This window comes from Pteronotus mesoamericanus, unplaced genomic scaffold (genome assembly GCF_021234165.1).
Source record: "Pteronotus mesoamericanus isolate MK-2021 breed Mesoamerican mustached bat unplaced genomic scaffold, CSHL_Meso_final scaffold_54, whole genome shotgun sequence".
In the NCBI taxonomy this organism is placed as follows: domain Eukaryota; kingdom Metazoa; phylum Chordata; class Mammalia; order Chiroptera; family Mormoopidae; genus Pteronotus; species Pteronotus mesoamericanus.
Window position 1 is genome coordinate 42,094,614 of NW_026555321.1, and position 19,000 is coordinate 42,113,613.

The 19,000-nt window shown below is 42.2% G+C and overlaps 2 protein-coding genes across 6 annotated transcripts in view; one reads left to right on the forward strand and one right to left on the reverse strand.

The window, feature by feature from the left end:
• Nucleotides 1-8,502, forward strand: part of PXK (PX domain containing serine/threonine kinase like) — a 70,404-nt gene extending 61,902 nt beyond the window's left edge. For 3 of the 5 annotated variants that reach the window (XM_054595543.1, XM_054595544.1, XM_054595547.1), the window contains exon 18: nt 7,251-8,502. In XM_054595543.1, the coding sequence (XP_054451518.1) occupies nt 7,251-7,462 (212 nt within the window). In that variant the 3' untranslated portion in view covers nt 7,463-8,502. Of the gene's footprint in view, nt 1-3,395; nt 3,429-7,250 lie in introns of all 5 variants that reach the window. The other 2 variants (XM_054595545.1, XM_054595546.1) reach the window with 1 other exon arrangement.
• Nucleotides 8,503-8,970: 468 nt separating this feature from the next.
• On the reverse strand, nt 8,971-14,259 carry PDHB (pyruvate dehydrogenase E1 subunit beta). The gene is made up of 10 exons (XM_054595015.1): nt 14,162-14,259; nt 14,020-14,073; nt 12,602-12,709; nt 12,458-12,520; nt 12,321-12,356; nt 11,893-12,178; nt 11,091-11,201; nt 10,690-10,781; nt 9,840-9,981; nt 8,971-9,490 (listed from the first exon to the last, which is right to left on the reverse strand). Exons 1-10 carry the CDS (start codon nt 14,201-14,203, stop codon nt 9,345-9,347), a joined length of 1,080 nt encoding a protein of 359 aa, XP_054450990.1. The 5' UTR covers nt 14,204-14,259; the 3' UTR covers nt 8,971-9,344.
• Between the last annotated feature and the right edge of the window lie 4,741 nt (nt 14,260-19,000).

Below are 19,000 nucleotides of genomic sequence, written 5' to 3' on the forward strand. Positions count from 1 at the left end.
GTCTCAAGCTTCTGTTCTGTGCAAGGTGTCAGGTTGTAGCCCTCTTGCTGCTGCACCATGGGAGGTGCTCGGTACCTCCTGTGAGTGGATTTGCTTGTCCCTGCTCTGCCTCTCAAGGCCTCTGCTCGGTGAGAGCAGACGCGGGCCAGGGGCTGCCACTTCTAGCTCATCGGCCCCTCCTTAGATGGCTCCTTCCTCCCAGGACTAGAGGCCAGGCGTCTCATTGGGCTTATCTTTCTCGCTGCCTCTCTGCATGCTGCCCATCTTGCTGTTGAAATCACATTTACTCTAATGTATGTCTTAACTTCTAGGCCACGTTTATGGTCTATCTGAGCACCAAATCAAAGACAGTGTCTTTCAGTTTTATGATGAAATGTAACTTTCTCAAGAAATGAAGAAAAATTCTTGATTTTCAAGGTTTAGTATTAAAAAAGAATCCCCTCTAAAGGTGACATCCCAAATGCATCTCAATCTGGGAGCTCTTGGGAATTACACCTTGAGCCAGGGAACCGAAACTTGAGAGGCACCACTTGCTAATTCTGGGAACTTGGACAAGACAATAAACCTCCCTGTGTTTCAGGTTTCCTATTTGTAAATGAGGATAACAACAGTGTTTGCCTAGCCAGGTTATTAAGAGGATCCACTGAGTATGAGGTTAGAACAGTTCCTGCCCACAGTAAGTCCTCGGCACACTGAGTTACCGGGAGACCTTGAATGAGTCACTGTCCATGTCCTCTGTAAAAGGCGAAAGGGTGGGAGTTAGAGGAGACTCTCTCACAGTTCCTTCTGATCAAGCATACTCTCTGGTCCCTGCCTTTGGCAGTGTGCTCAGCAGTAGACCAACATAGGCAAGTTCATTTCCTCAGCATCACCTTTCTTCCTGAAAGAATCAATTTTAAACACATTCATGGTAGTTGAGGGTGGCCTCAAGCTCAGTTACGTTAGGATGGGGCAGACGTGGCAGATGTCTGTAAGTGAAGGTCTTCCGCTCAAGAGCCCTTCCCTGGATTTGTATAAGGCCTAGGCCCCCGTGCTGTAGTGCGCCTCCCTGCCCTGGGGCCTCTCCTTGGAGTCCTTACCAGCCGATGGGAGAAATATCACTTCCCTCAGCCTGCTGACGGTTCCATCAGGTGAGGGGCGGGCGGGGCGGGGAGCGGCGCGGGGGGGGGGGGCGGGGGGGGCGGGGGGGGCGGTATTCTCGAAAACTCTTTTTCAGTGAGGACATTCCTAGCACTTTGTTTTCTGTTAAAGTTTATGTTTCCTGCCTCTGGAAGGTCACTCTTTCAAGAACTCTAAAATTCTTTACCCTAAATTATTTCATGGTAAATGTCACCAACTAGTGTTTACACTCTGAATTCATAGAAGTGAGTGGTTTAGAAGGTCCCAATTTACACACACACAAATGTTCCCTCCCACTCTTCCTTTGGGAGCAGGCAGCCCTTGCTATTGTGTTTTTTATTTTTTTTAAAACAGGTTTTGCAAAAAAACATATTTAGGGAAAGCTAAGTAAACAGGAGGTCTTAGATTCCTATTGTTTTTAATAATCATATTTAACATAATTTGAGCACTTATTTTGAACACTAAGTGATGTATTGTCATTGTTTCATTTGATCCTCACAAATACCTCCCTATCCAAGGAGGATGGATTCTACCAGAGCTTCATTTTACAGACAAAGAAACTGAGGCTCTAGTGGGGCTAAGGGACTTTGACAAAGGTCACACAAGCGGAGGATGCCAGAGCCAGGATTAAACCAGCTCTGTCTGGATTAAACCAGCTCTGTCTTTGCTCATATACCCCACTGATTCCTGTTGCATGCAGGCTCTCTCAGGTGCACTGCACGGCCTGTGCTGGCAAACACTGTGCTTGGTTGGCAGGGAAAGAACCCTGAAAGCAGAGTCAGAAACCCCAGGCCTGGTTTGTAGCTCCACCACTTTCCGACTGTGACCTTGGACAAGTAATTTCCATTCTTTAAAGCTGTCTTGTAAACATTCTGATTTTTACTGGGTGGACAATATACTTGACAAGGCTTGATAAGCACTAAAGTACTATCAAATATAAGCTAATAATACCCTACAAGAGAATTCTAGCCTTCTTGCTTGTAATCTTAAGCAATAATTTTGAAGAGAGGGAGTTTTTGGCATTTTGTAGAAAACCCAGACTATAAAAATGACTGGAGAGAGAAGGAAGTTTCATATCTGGACAGAAGCTGGAGGAGGGGAAACAGGGCCTCATGGGCACAGAGTGACTGAAAACTTGAATAACAGGACGGAGGTTTAAGAATAGACGAGGCACAAAACATAGTTGACATTATTTAGAATGTTGGAGTTTCCAGAATTTGTGTACCAAAGCAAAGTCTGAAACCCACTCTAGGCTCAAAATCAATGTCTCTAGCTATAAGAATGTTTATCAAAACCTATACAGACACAAAGCAGTCACCATCTTTGGGATGAACAGGTGTGCCCTGTGGTGCTTCGCTGAACAGTGTGCTATTTCTGCCCTCCTGCCCTCTCACAACCCTCCCCGCCCCCGTTCCAAGCCCAAATGTATGGGCTACTCCCCAGAGCCCTCAGCTGGTGTGGGTGTGGGGTGGGACGGGGCAGTGTCCCCAGCAGCCTCCTGGCTGCACCATGTGACCCGCCACACATGGGCCTCACTTCCTCTGGGCTGTGGGCAGATTGGTTCAGGAGGGACTCTGGGATTCACTGTCAGGGAAAGTGTACTTCACATTGCACCTGGAATGTCTGGACAGGAAAAACGTTTGCCTTTTTTTTTTTTTTTTTATGGTTTTATAGCCTCAAGTAAGGTAATGCCATTCACTGCCCAGTTCAGCTTCTCGCACCAGCAGTCTTCAGAGGAGGGGACCCACACAGGCTCCTGGCCAGGAGCTTCACCTTAGACCTGCCCTGGGCTCTTGGTCCTAACTTTGAAAAAACATGTCTCTGTTTTAGACTATAGAAGACTTGCTTGGAAAAAAGTGATGAGTTCTAATATTTCCCCTCTGTTGATAAACTGTCCTATTTAGAGGTAGAACTAAGTAATCCTAGTACCCATTCTACTTTTCAGGGGAGGTAAAACCTTCTTGGGTCTTCAAGTGAATGTTGTTCTTGTAAATAAGTAAAAATGGCATCTAACTGGCTCAGAAAAAGAAAAAAATAATAATAACTTGAAGAAAACGAGATTAGTACCAGATTAGTGTGTGTGCTATGTTCTAAAAGGGCCACAGTTGTGTTTACAAACCAGTACATTTCGTGCTTAAGTATCTCCAGTTTGGCTGTGAGAATAATCAGCATGTGATTCAGACTAATATTTTACTGTCTCTTACTATTTGATTAAATGACACTAAAATTCAAATAATGACTTGTGTCCTCTCTCTCTTTCTCTTTGCTGTTTTCAGTAGAGCATGTGCCGTTTTGAACGTGAATTTTCGGTAAAGTAAGCTATACTGATTTCTCTCACTTTAAAGATGCTCTGTTTCTGAATGTGAAATGGGACCTAGCACATCTAGTCACTGAAGTGATGAACAAATGGGAAAGCAGATTTGACATGATTTCCTTATCTGAACTTTTAAATGAAATACAGCATCTTTAAAAAGCACCGAAGTGACTTCATTTACATTCATTTCATTTTCATCATGACCTTCAAATCTTCATTTTCAATCTGATTTTAGTTTTAAAATACAGCTCTAAAACCTAAAAATCAACTGTATGGCATTTTGGTGTATTTTAACTTTGGAAACTAGGCTTTCAGAGTCCTGTTGCAGCATAAATGTTAGTTCCTCAACTCACTGGCTTTTATGACTAATGACAGGGAAAAAGTTCTTTTTTAAGCATCCTTAATAATTCCTGAATTGGGGCATGAGTGCAGCCTCCTCATCTGTCTGAAGCAACAGCTGAGCGCAGTGTTCAAGGGCTGGGTGCTGCCTGCTTCCAGGGGTCACTGCTCTCCAGAGGTCTGTTCGTCTGGTGGCCCTGTGGCCTCCCCACCTCTCTGTGTGGACCACAAAGGACCTCAGACCTACAGACATCTGTGGATTGTTAAACTGGCCCAAGGAGAGGGGACCCTGAGACATCCTTTCCGCAAGGCTGGTGAGGATGTTTCTCCTCCCTAGATGTAACCGTTGCTCTTGTTGCAGCGGTTGATGACCTGTTCCGGGGCCTTGACTGGATTGCCATGTTTCCATTTGGTTTGGTGGATGGGATTTTGGGAAGAGTAGAATAGTTGGCTCTTGGGGTTTTTGTCTAAGAGAAAGTGAGAAGAGAGATATTAGGACTGATGAGGTTATAATTGTAGATAAGCTGTTTTGGAGCATCCCTCATCCTGGGTTGTTGCAGAACACTATTTTTCAAAGCTGTGTGAATTCAGTTAGTAATCAGTCTAACAGAAACTATCTAGTTTTGTCTGTGGCCTGGGCCTAATGGTGATCAGAAGCCTCTTGTTGCGGAGGAATTAATTCACATTTGAGGAATGGGGGGACTCAAGCATCCAGTATTTGTTCTCAGGTTTGTCACAGGCCAAAGAGCCGACTCTGAGTTTGGCACTTGTTACCATTCCTCCATTCCCTGCATTGTTACCAGTTTGTTGTAGCTGAAGCCCCAATGCACCTTCAAAGGAAGCTTGTAAACCATAGAAAAGACAAAAAAGAAAAAGAAAAAGAAATTTGATGGACCTACCATCAGAGTCTGTGAGTCCTGAAGTCTGTGTTCTTGCCTCCTCCACTGTTGACCTTTTGACTCCTGGTCCTCCTCTCCCCTCCCAGGGTGCTCTGAGCCAGTGAGTTGAGTTCCCTTGTCCTAATCATATACATCAAGATGTGCCCTAGTTGTCGCAGGCCCAGTGAGGAAAAGTGGACCTCCTGGAACACCAGGCCCTTTGGGATTGGTCTGGCTCTCTATGAACGGACATCAGGGTGACCTTGTGACCTTGCTCTGTGCCCCTAGATGACAGCTTCTCCTTTCATACAACCCTCACCATTCTATGCGCTTTACAGACACAGGTTACCCTGTGCCACTTGGGACAGTGCATTTATTTATACTACCTACATATTCAAAGAGTTTCATTGAAAGTGGTAACAATCTCAGCCTTTACTTGGAAAATGACGATCCATTTTCTGAACACCACTCCCAATTCTCAAATGCTGCTATAGTAAATTTGCAATTCTAATTTCGAGCTCCCGGTAATGAGGCCAAAGTCAAGGGTTGGTCCCGTGTGAAGGCTGAACAGTTTTGTTCAAGATGGCAGCCTATATTCAAATTCAGCCCTCGAGGCCCCTTTCTAGCCTCCCAGAATTCTGGGCTGGAGGTGTACCTGTCTCTGGATGGCCAGTTCCTTGTCTTGAGGACACAAGTGCTGTGGCAGCCCACAGCCTGACTCCTCATCTGTAACCACAGGGACTCTTCTGCCGGGCTCAGAGCACAAAGCTGGAAGACAGAAAAGCTGATGCTCAGCTGTACATGTTGGGCCCTGAATGTCAAGTCCAGTTTCTGCTGCCCTTTTCCCCGTCATTGGATGGAGGCCGGGGTTGGGGGCGGGGGGGGATTGAGAGGGGATATTGGTGCCTGCTCACTCCTTCAGGCTCCCTGTGCTGCAGTTGACTTCCAGGAACCTTCAGAGGCAGTCTCTCCTCCCCCTAGTATTTCAGCTGGTCACTGTCTGAAAACCTCCTTCAGAGGAATGCGTGTATCACATACCCTCCTCTTCTCACCTCAACACCCATTCTGGTTTAAAGTCCTTTTTATCTTTGTAACCCTGTGACATAAAACCAGGGACATTTTTCCACACTCCACCTTGGCATAGAATATAATCGAACTTCATTCGTTAGCTATTACTATATGGAACCAATAGAAATTACACTTTGTTCATTTGTCTGTTTCATGTTTATCTGTATTGAGGTATCGTCATTTGAGAATTCCAAGATTGCAGAGCATGAGTGTGCATATCTGTGTCATTCTTTAATTTCAGCTGCCTTAGGTTTGGGTAAAGATGTAAAGAAAGGTAAGTGGTTTTCAGCAAAACACATGATTTTAACCATTGTCTGTCATGCACTTACCTAAGTATTTTATTGAAGATCCTGAACTGTTCATCCAAATAAACGCAAGGGGTGATTGGCATGTTTACCTGTTGACACCAGAGCTCGGTAGCAGTTTGTCTAAAGGAATGTTTCCCTTGTGTAGCCCTAGGAAGGGGTAGAGTGTAAGGCTAGGTGGGTGGAGTCACCAAGAGCTGCAAGGTTCATGGGAGATGGCTCAACTAACTCTGACACAGGCAGTTTCCTTAAGGCAGGGCTTTTTCTGTGTTCAGTGTGTTTTTTGTCATGGGAGAACAATTCATTCATCAATTCAGAACTATAAAATTCAAGTGCCAAATGTCTGTGTGCCTGGAAGCTAAGGGAAGTTGTAGACACCTGTCTAGTTCCCTTCTCTTTGCACACTAGGGTAGAGCTCAGCATTCCAGTCTCTCCAGATGCTTCAGCAAAGATGTAGCATTAGTGCAAATGACACTGTTCCTGAATTGGGCCACAGTGGAAAGAGGGGTGCTTGAGGAAAACTCCTCCCTGAGCATACCATTGCTGGGGAGAGAAAGCCCATTGCCCCTTACTTTGCAATGCAAGAACTATTAGCTTTTTATATTTCTTTAATGCATCCTAATAGAAAATGATTATTTGAGACAGATGCTCCTGGGGAACTCATAACCTGGCAGACACTGGTTCCTTGCCAAACATACTGAGTGATTTGTCATTTTATATTAAATCACATCCTTCAAATATGTGTGTGTGTGTTGGAGCAGCTAAGAACTGTTCATCCTTTATTGATATTCAGGTAGCCCAACTCTGCATACAGATGTCTGTCTTTAATTGCTAGCTCAGGAGTAGGTGGAGCTGTCTGGGACTTGGCTGAAGTAGCTGATAGAACTTTCCTTTAAGGAACCATTACTAAAATTTGGAAATGGAGTTAAAGCCTCATTCGTCTATGCTGAGAGAACATCACTATGTATAGTTCATGTAATCTGTGATATTTGTTCAGTCTTTTCTCACGTGACTGTTATTTGGGAGAAGTGGCAACTTTTTAAATTCCCCTTTGATGCTTCTAGGTAGGTTTCTTGTTCAGTATGTTAAAATCATACAGTACGGGACCTCTTGGTACCTCTGGGGGAAAGCACTTGCAGCCTCACCAGTCTGCCCTGCCCAGGACTGAGCAGTAGCATGTATACCGGCTGTTTGGAGGTGATGCTGACTGTCCCTTTTCCTCCACAGGGATTTCCACGTTACCTCCACCTCCTCCACCTCCGCCTCCACCACCAGCAGCTCCCTTGCCTCCTTCGAGCACAGAGGTGCCCACACAGCTCCAGCCTCAGGCTGTGAATGGCGTGAGCCGGGGGGCCTTACTCAGCTCCATCCAGAATTTCCAAAAAGGAACTTTGAGGAAAGCTGAAACCTGTGATCATAGTGCTCCTAAGATTGGCTAAAGCTTCATGTTTACACTTGGAGGGAGTTTTTTTTTTTTTTGTTTTCTATTTTCCTGCCCACCTCCAACCACTGAAGGACTCTCCTGTATGAGTTAATTGCTGAGCCAGTAGAGATACATACTATTTTGCAGATGCTCATGTAAAGGGCTTTTCAGGAGGGAAATATTCTTCAAGTAGATTAAAATCAGGCTGGCATTGCTGCCTGAAGGAATAGTTTGCTGCTTTATTACTATTTTAAAGGAGTCATTCATCCCCTAATGGGCATCTTTTGGAGGAAGCAGCATATCAGAATCAAATATTTCTACCAGTTGAAGGAAATGGACAAAAACAATGACAATATACAGTCACAGCAGCGAATGGCCTGTGTTGCAACCCTTCCTATCCCATCAGACAACTAGAAACATTCCTCTCCTAGTTTATTTCTCTAAGGCACTTTCTGGTTATTTCTTAGATTCTAACTTACATTTTTGCTACCTTAATTTCATCTTAGACATTAACACTGTAGCCCAAAGCATAGTTACATCGCTGAGTCAGAGAAGCAACTGAGTTCTTCATTTTCCTCTCATAGAATACTGTTGTGGTTATAGAACTCAGGGCTGCTAAAGCAACTACTCTGGACTCCTATAGTTCCTGATAGTTAGAATGTATTGAACAAAAAAATGTTAACATCAGAAAATGCTCTTGCCAATTACAGGATCTTATTACTCCTCAGCAATTAAGTTTGTGGTTTGTGGGGAATTATTGTTACAACACAAGCGAGTTTGGCATTTATAGAATTCTGATTTTTGAAAGATTTATTCAAATACATCATCTTTAAATGTTACTCATTTATTAGAAAGATCCCTTATCCTATGATTTGCTTAAATCCTTAAATAAATTGCACTTTAAAGGATTATAAGTAATCCATTTAAAAATTCAGATATACACGTCAGTGTTGGTTACTATGCAGAGAAAATGTCCTTGTCTCTAGTTTCATGTAATCTGTGATAAATATGTTCAGCTGTATTTTTTATTAAAATAAACCATGTCAAGAAAATAGATTGTCAGTGGCTTGGCTAAATATTTCAAATGGGAACTTTTTGTATTAACATTTGTAAACAAAGACCAGACCCACACAGTATTCCTAAAGTTTTTTCCCCATCTATCCACTCTCTCTTTCATGCCCTATTTCCCCTCTTAATAAGAGCCAACATGACAGTCCTGCTTTGCACCACTTGTATGGTTCTGTAACTAATACAAACCCACCTTTTCTATCTCAACTTCTGAAGAGGGCAATGACAGGAGGTCTGTTTTCTGGCAATAGGAAAACACCTGACATGAATTTTGCTTTAATTTTGAAGGGAACTGTTTTAGAATTAGGCATTTGAAGAGTCTGTGGACAAGTTCCCGTTGTCAGCGTGATGTAGTCTTGGATCATTAACAATTGGTTCCTGATGACACTAATCTCTTAATACGATTTTAAGACTTCCACCCCACATTTATTTTCAAGAATATAAAAATACAATTAGTCATAGTTAGGAATTCCTTTATTCCTTATCAAAACAATCTAACAGGAAATGTAGAATATATGCTTTTATTTTTACATACAAGTTGTCTTTTTCTGGATAAATCTTTCATCAGGACTCTGCCACATTCATACTGTGTCCTTCCAGGGAGAGGGTAAAATTTTACACTGGTCTTATTTAAAGAAATGGCAACTGTAACAGACGAAAAATAGGCATGGAGTCTAGGGCAGTAAGAATGGAGTTTTTCCACATACAAGCACATTTAAACTTTTTCCCAGTACAAAAACATTTATGAATCATAAGGTCTTACAGTTCAGTCCAGGTAGTGTCAGCAAGTATTTTAAATAAATCCCAATGACTTGATACTCAAGTCCAAATTAGACATTCAATGTTTTCTTTATTGCAAATATGATGTCTTTAACCTGAGGTACAGAGTTGTCTTCTAGAATCTTTGCATAAGGCATCGGGACATCAGCACCGGTGACACGAACTGCAGGAGCATCGAGGAAATTGAATGCAGGGCCTAGGAGAGAAGGAAGCTTACCTGAGAGAGGGGCAAAAAAAGCCAGCTGAACACCCAACATCCTGGCACAAACGGTGTGGCTGTTTTGAAGATGAAAATCTAAAGGAATCCTAATTACTGGGGACTGTTTCTGGTTTTGCATGCATGCATGCATGCATTCATTCATTTATATATTTATGGTTTTGCTTTTTTAAAACATTTACCCAAAGGAAAGGAAACGCCAAGCTCACAGATTCAGAATTGAAGCCATTTGGCCTCTCCCAGCTTTTAATCTCTTTATCCAGTATCCAGGTACACCCTGTTTATTTAATACAGCCTGACTATTCCAAAACCAGTTTCTCTGAAATACCTTCCATGATCCTGGCACAAATTTCAGCTCCTACTCCAAACTGTGGCCAGCCTCCTTCCACTGTAACAAGATGATTGGTCTTCATGACACTGGCCTCTATTGTTTCAATATCCATTGGTCTGATGGTTCGCAAATTTATCACCTGAACAAATAATGTAATAGGTAAGCTTTACAGAGTCACTACATCATAAATACAGTTTTATTCCCATAACATCACTTTCTTGGTTTGTATGTTTCCTATTAGTCTTTGTGTCTAGGAAAATCTAATTAAAACAAAAATCTTTATCTCTACTATAAGTAGCTCTTGTTAACTTACAGAATTCACTTATCATCCCTTGGCTTTAACTTCCTTCTCATCAAAATAATTAATAACTAACATTTGACTGTTTACTGTGTACCAGGCACTACTCTAAGTGTAATTCTCACAACCATCCTGATGAGATAGAAAACTTACTATCCCTAGTTTCTGCCCTCTTCACCCAACTCTCCCTCAGCTGTTCTGCCTAAGCTCCTGTCTGTCAATCCATGTCTTTTGAGGTTTAGTGTACATAACTTGCCAAGTGGCAGGTCCTGGATATGAAACGGTTAGACTCACTTTTAAGTTTCCCCTTCTCCCAAACTCCATCTCCAAGATTGGATTTTTAACTTGAAAAAGTGGTACTATTCTAAAAGATCCAGAACCTAGATGGTAAAAAACGACTCGGAACGCAGACAGATTCCCAGCGTTAAGCAGCAGCAGAACTGAGTGACAAAGCACGATTTTACATCTTGTTATAGAACTCAAAGTATTTCTGGGTCTTAAATGTAAAAGAAACCTTTCTGATTTTTTAAGAATTGAATGTCCACTCACCTCACATTCAATTCCCTCTTTAGATAACACTGTTGCAGCTTCTAAGCAGTGGCCCACGGGTCTTGAATGGGCAACTACAGTTATGTGTGTCCCTGAAACAAAGTGGCCACAGATCAGAGGTCAGGTTGAAACTAAGTTCGTTTGGACAATATTCAACTGAGCTTCACTGCAGTGATATGAAGAATGTGGCAACCTTCCTAGAAATGAAATACAAATCTACTGGATAAGGATTTAGAAGAGTACAAGTGTATGAGCAATTAGGGCATGACACATTCTTAACTTGTTCTCATCCTGTTTCCCCTGTCAAAGTAAAGGGCAACACAGTCTAGGCGGAATTTGAGTAACACAAATAGAGGGACTTCATTACAAATAATGTTTAAATGTATACTAAGTTCTCTTACCTTGCCTTTCTATTTTGGCTTTTCCAATAGGAATCAGAAAATCTTTTGACTGAGCTTCTTGGGGAAATTCAAAAGGAACTCCATACATCAATTCATTTTCTAGCATCACCACTGCCAAATACAAATATTTAAACAAAAGTCACAAGTGACTAAAAATGTACACAACACTACCATTTTTTTTTCCCCCTGACAGTATAAATCTAGGAACAGTGAAACATGGAAGGGCTTAGGATAGAAGAGACACAACAGGAGAGAGCCTAGGCAGGGCTGCTTTGGCTCACTGGAAAATCAGAGAAAAGGGGCCTTGGAGACAGGATCAGGGAGCTGCCACTGCCCATTGCACTCTTGGTTGCAAGTCTTGTGAGGACAAGCCCTTAGAGTTTAGGAGATGCTCACCTTGGAAGAAAGGTGTGGGCATGCTCCCAGGAGGAAGTGTATCACTGTCATTCATTTTGTGAAAAGTTTCACTGTGCTGATTAGGAAGCCTTGTGTGTATCATGTCTAGCACCCTTGAGGATGGTTTAGGTACTGACATTTGTAGTCTGGTCAAATCCTAATTTTATCTATGGAGGTTACATCAGTGTTAGAGGTATGCAGTAAAGTCTCCCTTACTTAACTGGCCCCCATGTAGTCAGAAATAAGAAAAACAATATCTTTTACTATCTTTACTATATCTCTAAGTCATTAGCATTTTATATGATATGTCTAAGCCTAACTAGAAGCCTTTATTGGTGTCTTCCATGCAAAGATTTCATTTTAGTTTTTTAATGTTCAGAAGAGACCCAAGTTTCAATCTGCTGACCTGGATTGTTATCCCGAATGGCTGATTTAATAAGTCCTTTTGCATCCTCTGAATTCCAGGGGCTGACCACCTTTAAGCCTGGGCAGTGCCCATACCAGGCAGCAAAGCACTGTGAGTGTTGGGCAGCTACACCTGCTGAAGCACCATTGGGCCCCCTGAAGACTATGGGCACAGACTGAAGGCCCCCAGACATGTAGTAGGTCTTGGCAGCTGAGTTTATAACCTGGTCAATAGCTTGCATAGAGAAATTGAAGGTCATAAATTCACAAATGGGCCGCAACCCAGCCTGTCAAATCAAAAACACAGATGTTAAAAAGACTTAAAATAGCAATGAAGAGGGGCAACCACTCTGCTCTTCCAACATTCAAATAATGTTTTCAAAGGTCATGTTAAAAATCTCTCTGGAAGAGATTCATAAAGATTCATACCATAGCTGCACCTACGGCAATTCCGGCAAAGCCCATCTATAAAATAAAATATAAACATGAAAACCCATAAAACTTAGAACCAAGTACATTTTAACAGACGTGCCCCTCAAAGGTTTGCTTTCTGGTGGAAAGTTTACCTCAGATATGGGTGTGTCTATGATCCTCTTATCTCCATATTTCTTCCATAGGCCTCGACTAACCTAAAATTAAGCATTGACCCCCTTACTTTTAAGTGTAGGCAATCACCTCAATTTTGTATAGTTTTCACATATCTTGGTTACCTTGTATGCCCCATCATACTGGGCAACTTCTTCCCCGAGCAGAAATACCTTCTCATCTCTTTCCAGTTCCTCATCCATACCTTGATTTATAGCCTCACGAACTGTCACCTGTCACAGGTATGGGGAAACATTCAGTATACTACAGGATCACTTAGGATACTATTGAGATTCTCCCCCTTTATAATCACCTAGGATGCCCACATTATGTAATATAAAAACTATCTCTAGAACAGGCTTCTCTTTAAAAGGTCAAAGAATTCTAAAAGTAACATTTCTATCACACACAGCTATCCTTTTATTGGACATGTTAATGAGTTTACTAAACACCTTGCTTGATGCATGCCTAGACTTAAGAGATCTGCTTCTTGGTCAGACCAGTTCATAGGTGAAACTTCATATGCAGAAAATATACTGTGTTGTTTTACTTTCACACTTAAAGAACTGTTAAGGAAGTCTAAATACTACATATTGAGCACTCACTAGGTGCCAGGCACTGCACAACACTTTGCTTCCAGGATCTAGGAATTGTTTTACCGTATAGGTTGGTAGAATCCTCTAGTTAAAAAAAAGAGGGGGGGGGGGATCCTCAACAACTTCAACATAGAATTACCATACAATCCAATTATTCCCCTTCCTAATATATCCCCCAAAAAACTAAAGGCAGAGACTTAGACTCTTGCACATCAATGTTCACAGCAGCATTATTTACAAATCTAAAAGGTGGAAACAACCCAAATGTCTATCAACAGATGATTAGATAACAAAACATGGCTTATACATATGATGGAATATTATTCAACCATTAAAAACAATAAAATTTTGACATGCTACAACACGAAGGAACCTTGAAAGCATTATGTTAATTGAAAGATAAGCCAAATATAAAAGGACAAATATTATATGAGTCCACTCACAGGGCGTACCTAGAACAGATACAGAAAATGCAGTAGAGTAGCTACAGGGGCTAAGAGGAAACACGGAGTTTGTGTTTAGCGGATACTACAGTTTCTGTTAGAGGTGAAGATGAAGTTCTGGATATGGATGGTGGTGATGGCTGCACAACATGGTAAATGGAATTCGTGCCGCTGAATACTCACTTGAAAATGGCTAATTCTTTAATGTGTATTATACCGTGACAAAAATGAAAACGGGGGTGGTCAGGGAAAAGCGTCAAGCCTATTGTCCCCATATCAAAACAAAGAACTCTAATGAAGCTCGAGGGGATAACATGCTCGCGTTTGGCGCCAGGCCGCAGTAAAGGCAGCAGGAGTCCCAGGCAGGACGCGGAGGTCCATGGACTCCAAGGCCAGCAGCAGCCTCTCCCCGCAGCGCCCACCCACCGCTGCGCAGGCGCGACCCCGGCCTCCACTCGGAAGAGGGGACCCGTCCTCACCCCGGCCGGCACCAGGGCCAGTTACCTGCAGCGCTGCCGGCGCCGTCCGGTGAAAGCGCCTCCTCAGCAGCCCGGAAACCTAGCGGAGAGAGAAAAACGACGCTGAGAGGGCGTGCGGGGTGGACAGGGATCGCTCAGGGTCATAGGGCCTTCTCGCCGCTGCCTACCTGCTGAAGGGGTCTCCGTACCAGCCCCGACACCCCCGCCATCTTAACCGTGTCCTCTAGCCGCCGCCGAATGACAACACAGCGGGGCTGCAACGTCAAGGGTCCCGCCTCCCTGCTGGTGCCGGCCAATAGCAGAGCGCGGCGCCTGCGTGCCGGTTCCGTCACTTACCCCCTCGCCGGGTTGGTCCTGCCACTCTGCCTGGGGTTGACTCCGATCAACTTAATTTCTGATGGTCGGCAGTTTCTCGCACCGAGGCCGAGGACACATTCTATGGTAGTGTTGCCTGAAGCGCGGGGAGGAGAAGTCAGACTCTGAGGGCAGAACTAGAAGCTGGAGGGACTTTAAGACCTAGGCCAGCCTTATGCGGGCACTGAAATCCTTTGGGCACCAAGTAGCGCTTGCACATACTCTAGTGACAGCGAATTTATCACCTCATGAGCGAGCCCAGTTTTGGACAGCACTGGCTGTTGGTTCCTTAGAATGCAAGCAAGAGCTTTTATTGACGCATTAAGCGCCTACTGTGTGCTCTGGTAAGTGCTTTTGAACTCATAATTCTCCCAGGAACGCTCTCAGGTAATTAGTGTTATTTCCATTTCACAGATGGGTAAACTGAAACAGAGATAGTTTAGATGAGCCGGGACTGGCTTTTTTTCCACTGCTTTCCAAAGCAGAAGTCTGAGTCCTGCCCATAAGGAGATTTACAACAACCTGCATCTAGAGAGGGCCTTATAGGACCAAACACCTGACAAGGGCAGCCTCTGGAAGCTTCCTGCCATTCGCCTCACTTTGATGCTTGGGAGACAAGTGGCGGGTGGGACCACAGGGGACCATTCGTTCCCAGTCCTCCCCCAGATATTCCAAACAAAACCCTTCTGTGGGCTGCAGTCTGCCGGTGCAGCCTCGGAGTCTGGGTTTAGTTTAGGGCTGTGGGAAACTGGATCACAGGACTGTTTGGTGAGTAAGAGTTGGGGGTGAGGGGGCCGAAGCAGCCGAGAGAGAGCTGGACTAGGGGCAGTTTGGGGATGAGTAGAAGGGGACAGTTTTGAGATCTATTTGCGACAGGAAGAAATAGGATTGCTATGAGGGAAGGAGAAGAGTTGAAGATGGGGGGACGGGGTGGGGGGGTGTTTGGATGAGTGCGAGTTGGGGAGCGGAAGCAGGTAGGAGGAGTCCATTTTGAACCGTCTAAATTTAGATGACTGGGCCATACCCTGGTTGGATATAGGAGCCTAGAGCTAGGGGCTAGAGATACAAATTGGGGACAGCTGCAGAGAGATAGCCTTTATTCTCTGGGCTTCTCTGCTTTATCATCTGTAAAATAGAGAGCTGTTCTCTAAAGGATGGAGTCAAGAACTTCTAAGACTTATCCAGTCCTTGGCAGGAAGCCCCAGCACTTCATAGACAGCCATAGTTTCTCAGAGGAACCCCTGAATTTGAGATGTTAGCCCTCGGGGATTCCTGGGTTCTGCTTAGAATGAAAATGTGTCAGCTCTCCTACCATCCGCACTGAAAGATTTCAGGACTAGAATTACAAAGCAAAGGGAGACCTCAGATGAAGGAACAATGACCCAAAGAGAAGCTGGAATCTGGACTCTGGTGTAGACAAGCAACTGTAATGTTGGGCGGTATTTACAAAGAGATCCCAAAAGCCAGGAACACTGAGTCTCCAGCTGGTCTGGCCAGCTGAGCCAGGAAGGCAGTGCAACTCCTCAGGACTCAGTTGACCTTAGCTGAGAATTTCCTTTTGAGATAATGACTGTGGACATTTTAGACACATTAGGTACATTCATCAGTACATGTGCTTTCCTTTCAAATTCTATAAATGGCCAGTTTGGAAAAGCTAGGCACAATTTTCTGCTTAAAAGGCACAAAAGATGAAAGTGCTGAATTTTAAATCCATACTCTTTACCAAACCAGTCTACATATGCTGTAGATTTTACAAAAGGCTTTGGAAGGTGTAAATTGGCCATCTAGGCCACTTTCTTTCTTGGAATTAAATCTTCCAAAGTCATAGGAATATTTGTCCTCAAGTCACTTTAGATAGTCAGAAAGTCCTTTACCCAAAATTGTCAGTCTCTGTGGGCTTGACTGTGTATGTGTGCGCGCATTGCAAACAAGGTTTATTAATGAGGGCTTTTTGTCCCCCACCCCCAACTTTTTAGATATAACTTAACCAGAGTAAAATGCACATTTATACCACTCCAGAAAATTTCCTCATGTCTCCTCCCTGTCATTCCCCACACATTGCCGCACAAGCAACCAAAGATCTGATTTCCCTTATCTTATTTTAGTTTGCCTGTTTTAGAACTTAAAGAAAATTAGAAATGTATCTTTTATTTCTGTCTTCTTTAGTTCATTAGAATGTTTTTGAGATTCATCATATTTTTAAGTGTATCAGTAGTTTACTCCTTTTTGTCTTATAATTCTTTTGAAAGACTTTAAGACCCAGAAAGTTGCAAAAATAGAGTTCACCCACCTTTGCCCAGTGATAATATATAATTATAGCACATTATCAAAACTCCCAAATTTTGTACATTATTAACTGAGGTAGAGATAGACTTTATTCAATTTTCACCAATTTTCTATGCTGTAGTGCCATAGAATTTTATCACATGTACAGATTCATGTAACCACCACCACAATCAGAATACAGAATTTTTCCATCACCACAAGGCTCTGTCATGTTACCTCATAGTCACACCCCACTCCTGCCCCTAACTCCTGGCAACCACTGATCTATTCTCAAGCACTGTAATTTGTTATTTCAAGAATGTTTTATACATGGGATCGTATCATATGTAACTCTTTGTCATTAGCTGGTGTCACTCAGTCCGATGCCCCTGGGATCCACTCAAGTTGTGTGTATCAACATTTCTTTTCATGGATGAATTTTTGTATGATAGTTGGAATCAGTTTATCAAGTCATCCATTGAAAGACATTTGGGTTGTTTCCAGTTTTAGTTATTACCAATAAAGCTTCTATGAACATTGGTTTACAGGTTTTTGCTTGAAACAAGTTTTCATTTCTTCATGTAAGCACCCAGAGCTATGGTTTTATGGTAAGTGTATGTTTAACTTTTAAGAAATTGCCAGACTTTTTCCAGAGTGGCTGTGCTTCAGGGTCCAGCACAAATAACAACCCTTATTTTATTATAAAATCTTTTATTACAAAATCATAAGCATGTAATTCTGTAATATAACAATATCACACTTAAGCACACCATATGATGTTTTAGGTGAAATGTTCAAATTAAAGCTATAAGTTTATTACACCTATATTGTTACCCTACCAAACACACTCAAGCAGGTGTTACTTCTGTTGGACCCTGTATTTTTACATTAATTCCAGCAATGTATGGAATTCTTGCCAGCACCTAATATTAATTTTTAAACTTTAGCCATTCTAATAGGCGTGTAGTGGTATTCCTCATGACTTTAACTTCCATTTCTGTAATGGTTAATGATATTGAACATCTTTTTATGTGCTTATATGCCAGCCAGCTTTGGTGATGTGTCCAAGTCTTTTGCTGACATTTTAATTAGATTTTTTAAAACTGTAAATAGACATAATGTAAAATTTACCATTTTAACCACTTTTAAGTATATGGTTCAGTCTTATTAAATACATTCATAGTGTTGTTCAACCACCACCACCATCCATTTTCAAAATTTATTTTCCCAAAAGGAAATTCTATATCCCACTTATAAAGGAAAATATCTCATAATTTTTGCATATGTCTTTCCAATATATTCATATGCACTTATGTTTTTATTTTATTTTTAATTAAAAATGTTTTTGAATAGTACATTTATCTTATTGTAGGAAAATCACCTTCCAGTCTCTGAACCTCAGTTACCCTCCTTCTTCTCCCTGCCATGGCAGCCACTATGACTCATTTCTTCTGTGTATTTACAGAGAAGGGCTAATTGTATATAAGCATATATAGCTGTATTTTCCCTTCTTTACATGAATGTTAGCCTTTTAAGATTTTTTATTTTTAATGAGTATACAGGCCCTGGCTGGTGTGGCTCAGTTGGCTGGAGCATCTACCGCAAACCAAAAGGTCACCGGTTCAATTCCCAGTCAGGGCACATACTTAGGTTGTGGGTTCAGTCCCTGGTTGGGGCACGTGTGGAGGCAACCAATTGATATTTCTCACATCAGTGTTTCTCTCTCTCTCTCCCTCTCCCTTCCTCTTTCTCCAAAAGCAATGAAAAAAATGTTCTCAGGTGGGGATAAAAAATGTTAAAAAATAATAAAAAATAAAATGAGCATACAAAAAAATTGTGAACTCTGACTTTTGAAGCTGGTATAGATTTGGGTAATGACAGCCACAATCAGGATACACAATGGTCCTATGACCCCCAATACTCCCTCCTGCTGTCCTTGTGAAGCTACCACTCCACTCCTAGTCCCAGACAACCACTGACTTGTATCTCTGTTTCCATACTATTGCCTTTCCCAGAATGTTAAATAAGTAAAATTATACAGTATGTAACTTGTTGAGGCTGGCTTATTTTACTCAATGTCTTGCCTTTGAGATTCATCCAAGTTACCAATGTTTCAATAGTTCGTTCTTTTTCATTGCTGAGTAGTATTCTTTTGTATGTATGCAACGTAGTTTATCCATTTACTTACTGAAAGACATTTGAGTTGATTCCAGTTTTTGGTGATGATGAATTGAGCTAATATAAACATTTTGGGAAGAGTATTGTATAAACACAAGTTTTCATTTCTCTATGGCATGGGATTGGGATTGCTGTGTCATAAGATAAGTGTATATTTAATTTTGAAAAAACTGCCAAACTGTTTTCTGGAATGGCCATACCATTTTTGC